Below are 13,036 nucleotides of genomic sequence, written 5' to 3' on the forward strand. Positions count from 1 at the left end.
TTTGAAGGCATAAGATCAAGCGACTCTTCTGAAGGCTTACCTTTTGTCAAGACGACGCCCCGAATATCAAGCGAATAATCACCGGTAACAGAGCGACAAGCAAGTACACTTTGACTGCAAAGATGTCCAACTCTGGCAGTAGCGGAGATGGACTGGGTATGCCCAACCTGGCGCTCCCAAACATACTATCCATCGCTCGCGAGATCATGAACCGACCGGTTGCAAACATCCATCAAAACAGCACCCAGGAGAGCGACGCGACTCCTTCCGGCGCATTTTCAAACGCAATTTTTGTCGGTAACACTACCACAGCTTTTGTGGCGGTCATCGGTGACATATCGGACACGCCTATCATAATCGACAGCACAGGCACACCACTACTCTCCGGTTCTCCCACGCCTACTACTCAAGAACCGCCCGTTGTGACTGTGTCGCTGGCCGCAAGCCTTCCGCGCAACGGTGATGATATTATCACGCCAGAACCTACGGCCACAGAGGAATCCGCGGAGGTGATGGTGGACAGTTCGCCAGTCAAGATCACGATCGAGACTGTTCGTGCGTCCATTGCCGCCGTGGTCACGACTCCAGTTGGACGTGCTTAGGAAAGAGGACAGGACACTAGGTGCTTTCCTCTAGCCCTCGCTAGACACAGCTGGCGGAGTCTGGGTTGTATCTTTCGGTTCTTCGAATCTTGGACTATACCAGAGGTTACTGTGTATCAGCCATTTGCAATGGATGAAGGTTTGGAAGTGTTGACGATGTTATGGTGCAATGGCCAAGCAGGAACGGTTATGAGCGAGACGACTAGTGGTGCTCACATGTGCTGATCATAAAGGACATTAGTCAGTTGACAACTATTGGGATAGAATTATAGGTGGTGTCTATCTTTACTGTCTCCCTACGAATTGGTAATGCCGGATATTCTTCTTCGGATGAATTACTCTGCTATATGTATAATAGGTGGCCAGATATGTTTCAATAAAGGAGCCTAGCTCAGAGCAGAAACTACATCCCGATGATACTCGTCTTAGAATTTGAAAAACTACCTGTTTGGTGTGTATATATCAAGATCAGATAGCCCGTCCATTTTTCCACTACCTAAACCACTTGGGTGATTGTCTAGTAGCCCTGAGAGATTACTGAGCACCTGACAAGTAAATACGTCCGCCATTCGGTTCTTCTTGTCTAGCAGGCTAAAATGATATATAGACATTAAGGTGACTGGTTCTGGAAGGCTTCAGTTGAGTCTACTTCCATTATCTTTCCAACTTGTGCTTTAATAAGTACCTAGGTAGGTATTTAGTAGGTACATACATACCGAGCATCTTTCTGTACCTTCCCGAGAAGTTGTCTTCACCTTCCAGACTTCTCTGTTTGTTTCCTTTTCAGCCACGCTGGGCGAAGCCAATCCGACTCAAGGCGCTTTCTGCACTTCCCATGTTAATTCTACAAACTTTCCACCCTGATTCACATCATTTGTTGGCTCTAAACACTCACATCTTGTATGTGCCTTCTACATTCTCACCTTCCTTTTATCCAATCATCGAGCCTTATAGCCGCTATTTCTCGGTTACGTCTATCAAGCAGCTTCCTAGATCCATTCCGGAACACGCCAACAACCTAGGCAGCTGCAATGGCTGTTATTGATGAAGTTCCTGGCATCAAGGTCACGGTACAGGTAAATGGCGAGGATGCTACTGAGTATATCGACCCTCATGCATCAGAGTCAGATATTGATGGTGATCCTGGATGTCCCGTCGTTTCGAGATACATTGAGTCCATTGACGATGTAGAGTTCTCGATCACCGTAGCCATAGACGACGATACATATGGCTGGAATGATGTCGAACATGATCATCTTGCTGCTGTTGTAGATGTCGATAAGCAACAGATTCTTCGACGAGTTATTAGACCAGGGTACAAAGCTCGGGTAGTGACTGGAGTCAAGTCATACTCGAAGGGATCTAACCAGTGGTATCGCAAACCACTTAAGTTTTCTGCAATAAGCATAGGTGCGGCTATCTCAACTTTTGCGTAGTGTTTGGCTAAATTTTCATCCAGTTGAGGACCAAAGCCCAAAGAAATCCAACCAAGACATGGAGATGGTTAAAAATGCTGGCCTCATCCAAATCGCGTTTGAACGCAAGATGAGAGGCAACAAAACCATTCCGTTGTCGCGTTCCTTTAAGGGCACCGGCACACTTGAAGTTGCAGAAAAGACACTCAAGAAAAGGTTCATTTCCCATTCGACGTCGTAAGTAATCTCTCAAACTAGATTGTCACACACATATTAATAATTCCTTTCAGCCTTGGCGAGACAGAAGTAATCAAGGAACCTATATGGTTTTCTTGCCCAAGAATACCCACGGATCATGGTCCAATCGCAGTTTTCCGCTTCATGTATAAATCTCGAGGTACGGGATTTCCCATCAAACTAGGCTCACTACTTACCCACACTTTTGTAGAGTGTTTAGAAGAGGAACTCATAATTCCGCGATCACTCGACTCCAATGCTAAGCTTGAGACTGGGCCAACCCGTTCCGCTACCTACCTATCTATCAGAGATCTATCTATGGCCGAGGTTCTGCGCCGTAAGTATAGCTTATCTTGGAATTTATAATGTCTATTACTCTTTCTCTTTAGAGAGTTGTCGGTAATGATCGTCAAGGAACTTTTTTTTATTTTTATTTTTTTGCGCTCGCTTACATTCGAGATCTCAACTGGGTTTGGCAATTCGCTAACAGTGTATGGCCCAGTTGCTCAAGAGAGACTTGATCAGATGAATGTATGCCATTGCCCTCAAGATAATGCTTGCCAGAACTAATTATATTACCTAGGGGATCGAGGCGAACAAATATAAATGTAGATCTATGAAGCGAGAAGCGGATGAAGTTATAGACATCGATCAAGAGGCGAGCAAGGGCCGAGCTGCGAAGCGCTCTACAGTGACGGTCGATCTAACCGAAGATTGACTTGTTTGATCTGGTCTCTGCACTTCACATTCAAGTGATTGAGGTCGAACAGGGACTACGCTTTTCGATCGTATACGACCACTTATACGAGGTTAAGCTCGGACAGTACGGTGGGCACCGCCAAGTGATAAATTGGTATGGATGTGTCTTCTAGGATTGAGAGAGACTTTACGTTGGCAAGAAGGCATATGATATGTGCGTCACTTTCCAACCTCGACGGTGGTTCATTAAGGACGATAAGGAATAAGATTAAGATATACCACTAGAAGAATGTGGCCTCGGAGGGGTCGTATTCAGTTATATATTATAAGGTAAACTCAATCCATAACATATACTAGCAGACACCTCGGTTGCGGATCCTTGATTTGTCTACTCTGGCGCGCGTTCCATCTGAAATTCAGAAGTGGGGATTGCTTCTAGAGTCCTTTTTGTAGGACTACGTTACCTGTCATGCTTACAAACGTAACGTACACGGTCAAATTGACTCTACATGGGTCTTCATTGTAGTCAAGCTGTTGTCTCGAACAGTAGAATACGTCACAGATAACTGACCGGGGATTCATTTACTGGCAAGAAGAAGACTCGAGCAGATGCAGGTGGGCGTTCAACATTGCAGACTTGTGTTTACGAAGCTTGAGGACGAGATGAAGGCTAGCAAGCGCAATACGGACGTATGCAAAGTTTTGAATAGAGGAGCTGGTAATCCGGGTCCGTCTAAGCAATCAGCCCAATTCATTGATGAATGAAGGCTGTCTTGTTGGTGGAAGCTGTAGATGATATGGGCAGAGTATGGGGTAGTAGATCTCAGTTGTCAAGATAAGTGGGCGGGTTACCCAGACAGGAAATTGCTTTGCTGGGATTTTCAACAACTGCCATGAACAGGGATCCTTTCCAGAGCTTAGCGCTAGCTTGGCCCCCAATGGTTTTCCCATCATCTTTTTATTGAAATTGACAAACTCCTATCTATCCCACTGCCCTACGTCACCAATCACCGGTTACACATTGCAGAATGGCCGACAAGACGCAAAAGCCGCCGCGGAAGCCGTCTCCCGTCAAGAACGGCTACCTTGTTCTCTACAATGCTGTGTCGGCCATCTTGTGGCTCACCGTTCTGGGGCGCATCGTGGGCGTGAATGCGCTACGCGGCCCACGTCTGGCGTATCCAGCCGTGGGCGAGTTCTGCAAGTGGACGCAGACACTCGCGGGCATGGAGGTATTGCACTCGCTGTTTGGTAAGCAGACGCCTCTTCAATTGCATCAATTGCGACGTCTAAGTCGGTCTTGGAGCTCAATGAAGCCCCTCCATCCCCCACCAAACCTATATCCATGGAGACGCTCTTGATCTCATACGACTGACTGCCCCATACAGGAATCGTCCGAGCCCCTATACTCACGACCTTTATGCAAGTCTTCAGCCGATACGCGATCGTATGGGGAATCACAGACCTGTTCCCCCAGCTCGGCGCCAGCCCGGCCTACAGCAGCATGTTGGTAGCGTGGTCGGCCACGGAGGTCATCCGGTACTCGTACTTCGCCCTGACGCTCTCGGGCTGGCAGCCGTCGGTGCTACATTGGTTGCGATATCACGCCTTCTTCATACTATATCCTCTCGGCATCTCCAGTGAGGCGTGGCTAATCTGGCGCGCTGTCGAGCCTGCAAAGAACGTGCATCCACTCTATAGCACTGCGCTGTGGGCCTACGTTGTATTTGTCTATCCTCCCTGTAAGTCTGCCAGTCTTTTTATGCCCGCTTGAATGGTGATGTTGGGAGTGATGTACTCCGAGGGTAAAAGTGGCTCGAAGCTAGAGGTATTTCCGAGATATGGGCTTTGCTGACAATTCTATTAAATTCTAGCTGCCTACATTCTATATACGCACATGATGGCGCAGCGGCGCAAGGTTCTGAAAGCATCTAACACAAAGGCTACACAATAAACGCCAACCTCCATAGACATGGTTTATAGGAGTGTGCACAATGGCTGGGAATGTCTACCAATAGCGCATATTACTATTATGTAAAACGAGGAGTTACTGAGTATCTACGGTGAGAAAATCAAAAGAGTCGAATAGAATACAAATGGTATATAGACAAACATGGAAAAGGGGGAATGAAGTCGAACTAAGACATATATACAAATAATTAAATTAATACTCTGTACCGCCGATTTATTCGAGATCCCCGCGCGTACTTGTCTCATACCAGTCGTTCTTTGACCAAGCCACAATCAAGTCCTTCGCGTCCTCAGATAATCGCCCATACCCTGGGTTCTCTTTCGCCTCGAACATGGCTAACAAGTCATATTAGCAAAGGATTGGCAGATAGGCCACATGGGCGGTGTTCAAACTTACTCATATGAGCCCCCGTTTCATCAGTGGCCGCATCATTGATCGCTTCTTTCCAAACACCAGCAGCTGATTTGGAGGGAAGATTGCAGAATGTCCTTTCTTTACCAAGCACCGTGCCCACCATACTAACCTGCTTCGGAGCGGCCGCCTTCCCAAGCCTCGTGTAAAGATTCGCAAACCCAATATCAAGCTCTTTATTCAGCCGTAACATGGTTCGGACTCGGTTCTTGAGCTCCTCTCCGCGGGCCAAGCAACCCACAAATTCGAGATGCGACGATACCCAGGACCATCCCGTTGTGATTTGTTCACGATTCACGTACGCAGCCGCGCTGCCGGCAGCAATTGCGCCGACTGCGCCCGCTGCCATTGCAATCTTGCCCCAGTTGCCCCATCCACCGCCTTTGGGTGCATTCGGCTTGTCGTTCGCCGGCGCAGGAAGCGCGGCCACGGGTTTTTTATTGCCTGGAGGAGACTGTTCTTTGTTGTCTGAGCTCCAAAATGCCGTTGAAAGTCCGCTGAGCTGTGACCACGCCGCCGCGGCGTTGTTGTAGTGATTTTCGGCGCCATGCGCTACGACGCCTGGCGCAATGCCCAGAAACGGCGTGTCGAAGGCCAGGATACCTTGTACGTAAGGGAACATCAAGCTATTTAAAGTTTCGGGAGAGGATTCTCGTTGGCGCCCTGATTCCGTGTCCTCTTTATCTTCCTCGCTGCCAGATCGATTATCTCCATCGTGCGGAATGGGCTTCTCGTTGGCAAGAGCGATGACAGCCTCGGCGGCTACGATACCGCCCATAGAATGCCCTATCAATATCGTGTGGACGGAAGGGTCCACAGTCGGTGAAGGTGTGCCATTCGCAACTTCGATGTCGATTACCCTCTCAAGAAGCCAGTCGCGAAATCGTGATACGCATTCGTGTAAGTCGCCCCTGGTCTCGTACTTGGGGTAAGTGACGGCTTGTACGTCGATCTTGGGAAGTGCTGCACTGAGTAGGGCGGCAAGATGCTGGGCAAACTCTGAATTGGCTCCGAAGGTGTCTTCACCCCCCTAGATGGTCGATATCTGAGCATGACATGATTAGGTAGGAAGAGGCTGGGGTCGCTCATACCTTGAAGCCGTGGATGAAGCACAGAAGCAGCGTCTTCTTCATCTTGCCCCATCGACAGTTTCAAAAACTGGGGGAAATAAAAGGAGAAACATCCGCTAGGTCACATGAATTCGACGAATAGAAGCCGATGTAGAGCACAAGCTAAACTCTCGAACAGCCTTACGGACTGGATGGAAGAGATGGATCTGAGATGGGATAAGGATATCTACTTGACAAGCCCCGCTATCACCCAATCTATGCCTGGTAACCGTCTGTTATAGCGAGCCCCTCTATAATGACGTTCGAGTAGCGCATTGCAGATCCCTGAAAAGGTCCCTACTGTAGAACAGGTACAGGTACATAGTATATAAGTACACTAACAGATACCCACATATGTAATATGTACCTACTGAAAACTGCCCAGATGACCATCTCCAGCCAGAATCTAGCCATGTTTTTACCTAGTATCACTCGCTCGCTCATTGAGTAAGTAGGAGGTAACAACTCTTCAAAGAGATATCCAAAAACCTTCAAGTTCTCCTAAGAAACGTGGTACCGACGACAATTTGCCCGACTAATAAGTAGCTGCCAATCTCTGGACCAGATAGTCTCCACTATTGATTCCCGGATACTTCCTGTCCTTTTCAGTCTTATATGTGCTCGGAATGGCCTCAATATGGCTCTTGAAGTTCGGGTTGCAGAAATACCTACTCTCTCTGGTTAGCTTTTCTCACATTCCGGGTTGACTTGTGACTTGTGACTTGTTGCAAGATAAGTACGTACGCGATGCTATATCGAGCAGGGTAGACATCGCCGTCACCCGCAGGCGGCTCGACAACGCGATGAATTGTGCTCTTGATGTTATCGTTGCTCCATCGTGCAAGAAGGTCGCCCGCATTCACCACACAGGTGTCTTCTATCGGTGTGGCGTCGACAAAGGCTCCCGTTGGACTCTGCACCTGCAAGCCACCTCTCGAATCCTGGAAGAGCAGCGTGATAGATCCGTAATCACTATGCGCACCGGCACGCACCTGCCCTGGGTTGATCGTGAAGGCGTCTTTCTTCACCTCGGGGTAGTGCAGCAAACGCAACGTGTTGTCGCCGACGTCTGTGAAATTATCGAACCAATGTTCGTCAATGCCTAAGCCGACAGCGATGGCACGCATCACCTCCATATGCAAGTCCTTGCATTTCTCATGGAACTCCAGCATTGTCTTTTTAAACCCTACAAGCTCACCTTCCTCTACGGGCCAGTGATTCGGATGTCCTGCTTCGCCTTCGCGGCCGATCTCCAGGCTTTCCTTGAGATCTGGGACGGCATCGCGTAGCTTCTTGACATCCTCTATATCTTTCAAGGTCGTAGTCTTTTCGCGTCCAGGAGCTGAGTAGCCACGGTTCGCCTCTGGGGTGGTCCAGCAATGCGACATTTTCGTGTCGATTGGTAGCCTGAAATACTTGGCCGAAGTCCCAAACAGATGTTTGCGATACTCTGAGGTGATGGGAAGCCCCTTCAAGTAGACAAAACCTGCTGTCTGAAACCCATGAAGAATCGCCTGAGCCGTCTCCTTTCGCTGTTCTGGCGTTCCGTCAAGGAATCGAGAGAAGTCAATGAGCTTTCAGAATGATCAGCAACCCGCGGGGCCTTTTCTCGTATTCAAGCAATAACAAATTTTTGACTTACAGGAATAACCAATCCCTCACTCTTCACTGCTGCTGACTCCATCCTTGTCTATAAGGATGATATAAACAGAGTCAGTTCAAGATTCAGGCGAGGCGCTTTGTTCCGATAAGCGCACAAGCTATGTAAGCCTCGAGATCATGCACCAATAAAGTCAACGATATCAAATAGGGGCTCCCGCTTCCGGTTCTATGGACACAGTATGGGGTATCAGAACCTGCTCGACCTGAAATTTAAAGACACTGGCACGTAGCTATTCGAATATACTGCACAACAGAAATCAAGATCATTGGATGTGCTTTATACTGGCACGTTGTAACCCCACCAGCAAGATAAGCGCCACGCGAAAAGGGAGGGGGAAGCATCAAGGCGGGGCAGATACAGCTACATCGTCCGACCTATCAGTAGGTAGGTCGTCGACTAAGAGGAGTCTAGGAAACCGATAGATAGTGACTTGCACGATTACGGTATCTAAAAACAGCTCAACCGTCTTGGAGTGACTTCACATCATAGTCTCGCAATTGTCAACCATTGCTACTTGGCCCTCCAGTTCAAAGAAGCCCGAGACTCAAAATATCTGCTCACTGGATGCCTTATTGGCTTGGATCGGCATAAAAAATGAGTTCGTTAGATTCCAAAGTGGTCGATATCCACACCCACATGTATCCTCCTGCCTATGTCGAACTTCTAGAGTCAAGAAAGACAATACCTCTGATCCGTCGGTTTGAGGGTGCCAAGGATCCTCGGTATATTATCCTACCAGCAGAGGCAGAGGCACTCGACAAGATAACAGCCTCTGATCCTAACACACTCCCTACAAACCTACCGGGCCGTCCCGTGACGACTCACTATTCATCACTGGCTCAGAAACTTCATTTCATGGACACGCACGGAATCGATATTTCCGTCATCTCACTTGCGAATCCGTGGTTGGACTTCGTGCCTTCCGAAACGGCAGGAGAGACAGCAAAGTCAGTCAACAGCGCTTTTAGTGAGATGTGTAGCACTGCACCGGGCCGACTGTTCTTCTTCGCCACGTTACCCCTGACCGCACCACCCGAGACCTTGCTCGCAGCCATCGGACATATCAAAGGCCTCAAGTACTGCCGCGGCGTGATATTAGGCACCTCAGGCTTGGGAAAGGGGCTCGACGACGCAGCGCTGATCCCCGTTTTCCGTGCCCTGGCCGCAAATAAGTTGACCATTTTCCTACACCCGCATTATGGCCTTCCAAGCGAGGTCTGGGGTCCACGCGCTACCGAGGAGTACGGACATGTCCTCCCTCTTGCTTTGGGCTTCCCCATGGAGACCACTATCGCCGTTGCCCGGATGTACCTGGCGGGGGTATTCGATGCTGTCCCGGACCTGCGCATGTTGCTCGCTCACAGTGGTGGGACACTTCCTTTTCTAGCTGGGCGTATTGAGAGTTGTATTGTGCACGATGGCCATCTCGTGCGTGAGGGAAAGGTCAAATCTACGCGCCGAACGATATGGCAGGTTTTAAAGGAGCAGGTATACCTCGATGCCGTCATTTACTCAGACGTCGGGCTCAAGGCCGCCATCGACGCGAGTGGTGTCGATAGGCTTATGTTTGGTACGGACCACCCGTTCTTCCCGCCACTGAATAGCGATGAGCAAGGCGAATGGGAGAGCATGACGTGGAATAAGGAGGCAGTGAGCAAGGCCCTAGGCGCAGACAGTGAGGCTGCGAGGGCGGTCATGGGTGGAAATGCTGTCGAGGTCCTGAAACTCTATGGAGATGATTAAGTGAACGAGCGAGAAAAAAATTCGAAATAACATAAATGATTATGAAATCAATGCGTCTTGAATACTGTGCTCTGTTTTCTGCTGATTTATAGCCCTAGCTTGCTCGGACTGAGATGTGGACTGTATACGCACATCACCTGTAAGTATATGAGTGCATGGGCAGAATTGGACATAACATCGATTTGCATCATCCACTCTGCTCACCCGTAGAAACGATAACTATGGGTATCCGCATACTTGCAAAATACACCTACTTAATGATTCACGATTCACAGTAATCGTGCCCACCACGGTTGTTGGTGCTTGTCGTGTATTGTTTTGCCCACAATCAGGCTCATACAACCGGTGTTCTTATCGATGCCATGTGTGGCTTGCCCATATCCCCGTGACTTCATTCGACGCCTCCATCAATCTTTCGAGAAAAAATAAGCATATGGATAACGCACCTTACCGTCAACCGGCAACTTGATGCAGGCTAAGGAGATTTGGTTGCTCATGTCCGACATAAACCTCTACTGGTGACGGGACAGAAAGCAGTCTGGTGTTACCACAGGCAAACTGCATGACCACCATACCTCGTACATCGGAGTACCTCAGTACTCCACAGCTCATTCACTCATGAAGAACGTCAGCTGCCTCTAGAAGCATCGTTACTTCCGAGTTTTGACTCATTCCTGTCCCATGATGTCTTGTAACGTTCGGCTATATCATGGGTACGTACATTCAGAGCAAACCAGGCAAAACTATATGGTATCGTAACCATTTTCCAAATCACTCTGTCTAATTCATCTTTCAAAAGAGCTATCAATATCAACTCGATCTATGTTTTTAAGAGCTTTGCCCACCATATCTCTTCCAATACATCGCGCGGCGAGGCTAATGTCAAACGAGTCTATCTACCCCTGACTCTACCTAGTACTAGCTGATGTCCAACAGTGCCCAGGAGACCAAAAAGGACAAAGTGAAGATAGTCCTAATTGACATCCGCGATGGACCCCTGGAGCTCTATCTTGGCTAAGCTCACGAAGCCCACATACTCGATCGAAGGCTGTTGGGGATCCGAGTGGTGGTACGTGCTCGGAAGCCACTTATCCACCACGCGCGGCTGCGCCATTACCGTAGCCTTGGTCGCGCAAATTCCCTTAGGATGTCAGACGTACAAGCTGGAGCTGGGAGGTAAAGACAGCGAGGCGATGACGATTCTCGCCTCGAGAATTCCGACGTCCATGGAAAGGAATAGCCAGGCATTTGAGTTCAAATACGAGAAGATCACATTCGCGTGGGTATACTATAGTAAGTCTCATATCCTTTCCTTGCCCTTTCGTTCTTGTGTGTTTCTTCTTTTCTCTCTCTACTACCTACGTGGGACAGAGTTGAGGGTCTTTCATGTATTAACGACTCGTGAAACATAGAGGATGACAGACCAACGGGGACGATGATGACTATACCTCTGTCGATGCATATTTAGTAAAGAAACTTTTTGAAGAAGAGACTATAGAACGTATCGAGCTGATCGAGCCTTTATCTGGCTGTCTATTATCACTTCGGTATACGTAGTAATCAGTCACTAGACACCTGATACGACGAAACTGCTAGGCTGCCTTTCCTCTTGCGGCGGCGAGGCACGATAATATTGGGGCATATATCTAGAAAGAGGAGTAGCTAGACGAAACTTACACAATGAGATCTCGAATTGAATATCAGGTGACGACACATGAGTTCTATTGAATCCAATTGCCAAGCCATATGAAGATGTCTTGAGCAATAAGTTATCCTTCGAAGCCCAACACCAGGTACCTAGGTACACGCCACGATGCCACAGCCACAGAAAGCCGTGGCTCGGTCCAACTCCACATCCACGCGGCGCCAAATTATTAGAAGACTTCTGTCTTGCGACTCTTCTTTCTCTTTCTTCTTTTCTTTCTTTTCAAGGCACTATTCCTTATCATCAAGACATTCTTTCATCCTTTTATTTTTCGTTTTGAAAAATATGCTGGACCCCTTCCCAATATTGTCCTGATCATTTACATGTGCCGAGAAGGAAATTCTTTTCAACGCAGTCTTTTTTCGCTAGCAGTACCTGCAGAAAATTTCATCACTGGGTCGCTGTTAGATAGATACTGCTGACATACCTTGTTATTTTGATTTGCGTTGCATTGATTTGTCTCTTTCGTAGTATGTGATATTGATATGTAGATATTTACTCACAGAAGGGTATGAATTGATGATTATGCTCTGCGTTCTTTTTTTCTTTCTTTTTTCTCCCTATTGATGTCTACATGGGTAAATGAACTAGACATTCTTCTACAGCCATGGGATATCGTTAGTCTCATGCAGACTCTGACAATACCGTGTTGCTATTACAGTCGGTTAGCCGCTATAAGTACATACAATAAATTCAAGCAAAGCCGATAGGATAGGCCTTTCGTTAGAGGATAGATGCATGCTTAAGATATTTGAGAATGCCTTTGTTAGAGTAAAGTCTTTTAACACGTTTTCAAAACCCATCCGTTCATTCGCTGAACCATCGATTTTAGGATGATGTAGTAAATCACTTTTGTTGTGAACCACCAGGTGGCATGATGTTGTCACTCAGCTAGCATAGATTCCCAAGAAATTCTTAGCGGGTAATATGAGTGCCTATGCTCAATCATGAGGGCATCTTAAGTATTGCGTAGACCAGACTACAATCAATGTCATTGCCAGGACAATTGTATTTATATTATGGGCTTTCCTCATTGAGCAGAGATTTCATGGGCACTGAAACAGTACGCGAGTCCAGATGGATAGCCAGCCCATCATCTGTAAATTCTATCAATGCCTGTAATACAAAAATAGCTAGAACATAGCCACTCCAGAGACTCGCCTGCTGCAACGCTGTTCATGTGAAACTCGTGTAAAATAATTGTGGAATCCGTCATGAGCGAGTTGTCTGCCAAGAAAAAAAAAAGTGGTATCAGTTTTTCAGTCGACACGCCAGTCTAAGATCACTATCATGTAATCTCCGACGGGAAGGATATCGTGGCCATATTGGTGGAGGACACCCAGGAGGTGTCAACGACCTAATGATTCATGTCCTTCCTGTTTTCTGCTTTCTCCGCCGCACACACACCGCATCTATTATTCAAGGCGTAAGAAACATAGACTCGGCAATTATAGACAGCTGATCTTTATTCTTTGATATG

The 13,036-nt window shown here is 47.7% G+C and overlaps 5 protein-coding genes across 5 annotated transcripts; 3 read left to right on the plus strand and 2 right to left on the minus strand.

Annotated features, from left to right (window-relative positions):
• Positions 1–1,633: 1,633 nt before the first annotated feature.
• Positions 1,634–2,972, plus strand: F5B22DRAFT_641451 (uncharacterized protein; the record flags this gene model as incomplete). Its single annotated transcript, XM_047977992.1, has 6 exons — positions 1,634–2,012; positions 2,062–2,254; positions 2,308–2,414; positions 2,466–2,591; positions 2,757–2,785; positions 2,838–2,972. 6 exons carry the CDS (start codon positions 1,634–1,636, stop codon positions 2,970–2,972), a joined length of 969 nt encoding a protein of 322 aa, XP_047835663.1.
• Positions 2,973–3,894: 922 nt separating this feature from the next.
• F5B22DRAFT_152203 (tyrosine phosphatase-like protein) lies at positions 3,895–5,088 on the plus strand. Its single transcript, XM_047969151.1, has 3 exons — positions 3,895–4,204; positions 4,342–4,695; positions 4,828–5,088. Exons 1-3 carry the CDS (start codon positions 3,982–3,984, stop codon positions 4,905–4,907), a joined length of 657 nt encoding a protein of 218 aa, XP_047835664.1. The 5' UTR covers positions 3,895–3,981; the 3' UTR covers positions 4,908–5,088.
• Positions 4,933–6,724, minus strand: F5B22DRAFT_152194 (uncharacterized protein). The gene is made up of 3 exons (XM_047969150.1): positions 6,428–6,724; positions 5,322–6,366; positions 4,933–5,260 (listed from the first exon to the last, which is right to left on the minus strand). The coding sequence occupies exons 1-3, from the start codon at positions 6,467–6,469 to the stop codon at positions 5,139–5,141; spliced, it is 1,209 nt and encodes a 402-aa protein (XP_047835665.1). The 5' UTR covers positions 6,470–6,724; the 3' UTR covers positions 4,933–5,138.
• F5B22DRAFT_585230 (thymine dioxygenase) lies at positions 6,630–8,515 on the minus strand. The gene is made up of 3 exons (XM_047973480.1): positions 8,088–8,515; positions 7,190–8,019; positions 6,630–7,113 (listed from the first exon to the last, which is right to left on the minus strand). The coding sequence occupies exons 1-3, from the start codon at positions 8,127–8,129 to the stop codon at positions 6,981–6,983; spliced, it is 1,005 nt and encodes a 334-aa protein (XP_047835666.1). The 5' UTR covers positions 8,130–8,515; the 3' UTR covers positions 6,630–6,980.
• On the plus strand, positions 8,516–9,898 carry F5B22DRAFT_585231 (uracil-5-carboxylate decarboxylase). The gene has a single exon (XM_047973481.1). It carries the CDS (start codon positions 8,703–8,705, stop codon positions 9,849–9,851), a length of 1,149 nt encoding a protein of 382 aa, XP_047835667.1. The 5' UTR covers positions 8,516–8,702; the 3' UTR covers positions 9,852–9,898.
• Positions 9,899–13,036: the final 3,138 nt, after the last annotated feature.

This window comes from Xylaria bambusicola (assembly GCF_022495145.1).
Source record: "Xylaria bambusicola strain CBS 139988 unplaced genomic scaffold F5B22scaffold_2, whole genome shotgun sequence".
NCBI classification, from domain to species: domain Eukaryota; kingdom Fungi; phylum Ascomycota; class Sordariomycetes; order Xylariales; family Xylariaceae; genus Xylaria; species Xylaria bambusicola.

Bases quoted from the DNA above. Each gene is read 5' to 3' on its own strand.
- F5B22DRAFT_152194 (XM_047969150.1), bottom strand. From the start codon at position 6,469: ATGAAGAAGACGCTGCTTCTGTGCTTCATCCACGGCTTCAAG. The intron at 6,367-6,427 runs GTATGAGCGACC...TCGACCATCTAG, and splicing joins GCTTCATCCACGGCTTCAAG to GGGGGTGAAGACACCTTCGG. The intron at 5,261-5,321 runs GTAAGTTTGAAC...ATGACTTGTTAG, and splicing joins TGAAACGGGGGCTCATATGA to CCATGTTCGAGGCGAAAGAG.
- F5B22DRAFT_152203 (XM_047969151.1), top strand. From the start codon at position 3,982: ATGGCCGACAAGACGCAAAAGCCGCCGCGGAAGCCGTCTCCCGTCAAG. The intron at 4,205-4,341 runs GTAAGCAGACGC...TGCCCCATACAG, and splicing joins GGTATTGCACTCGCTGTTTG to GAATCGTCCGAGCCCCTATA. The intron at 4,696-4,827 runs GTAAGTCTGCCA...ATTAAATTCTAG, and splicing joins TGTATTTGTCTATCCTCCCT to CTGCCTACATTCTATATACG.
- F5B22DRAFT_585231 (XM_047973481.1), top strand. From the start codon at position 8,703: ATGAGTTCGTTAGATTCCAAAGTGGTCGATATCCACACCCACATGTAT.
- F5B22DRAFT_585230 (XM_047973480.1), bottom strand. From the start codon at position 8,129: ATGGAGTCAGCAGCAGTGAAGAGTGAGGGATTGGTTATTCCT. The intron at 8,020-8,087 runs GTAAGTCAAAAA...TCATTCTGAAAG, and splicing joins GTGAGGGATTGGTTATTCCT to CTCATTGACTTCTCTCGATT. The intron at 7,114-7,189 runs GTACGTACTTAT...CAGAGAGAGTAG, and splicing joins CCTGCTCGATATAGCATCGC to GTATTTCTGCAACCCGAACT.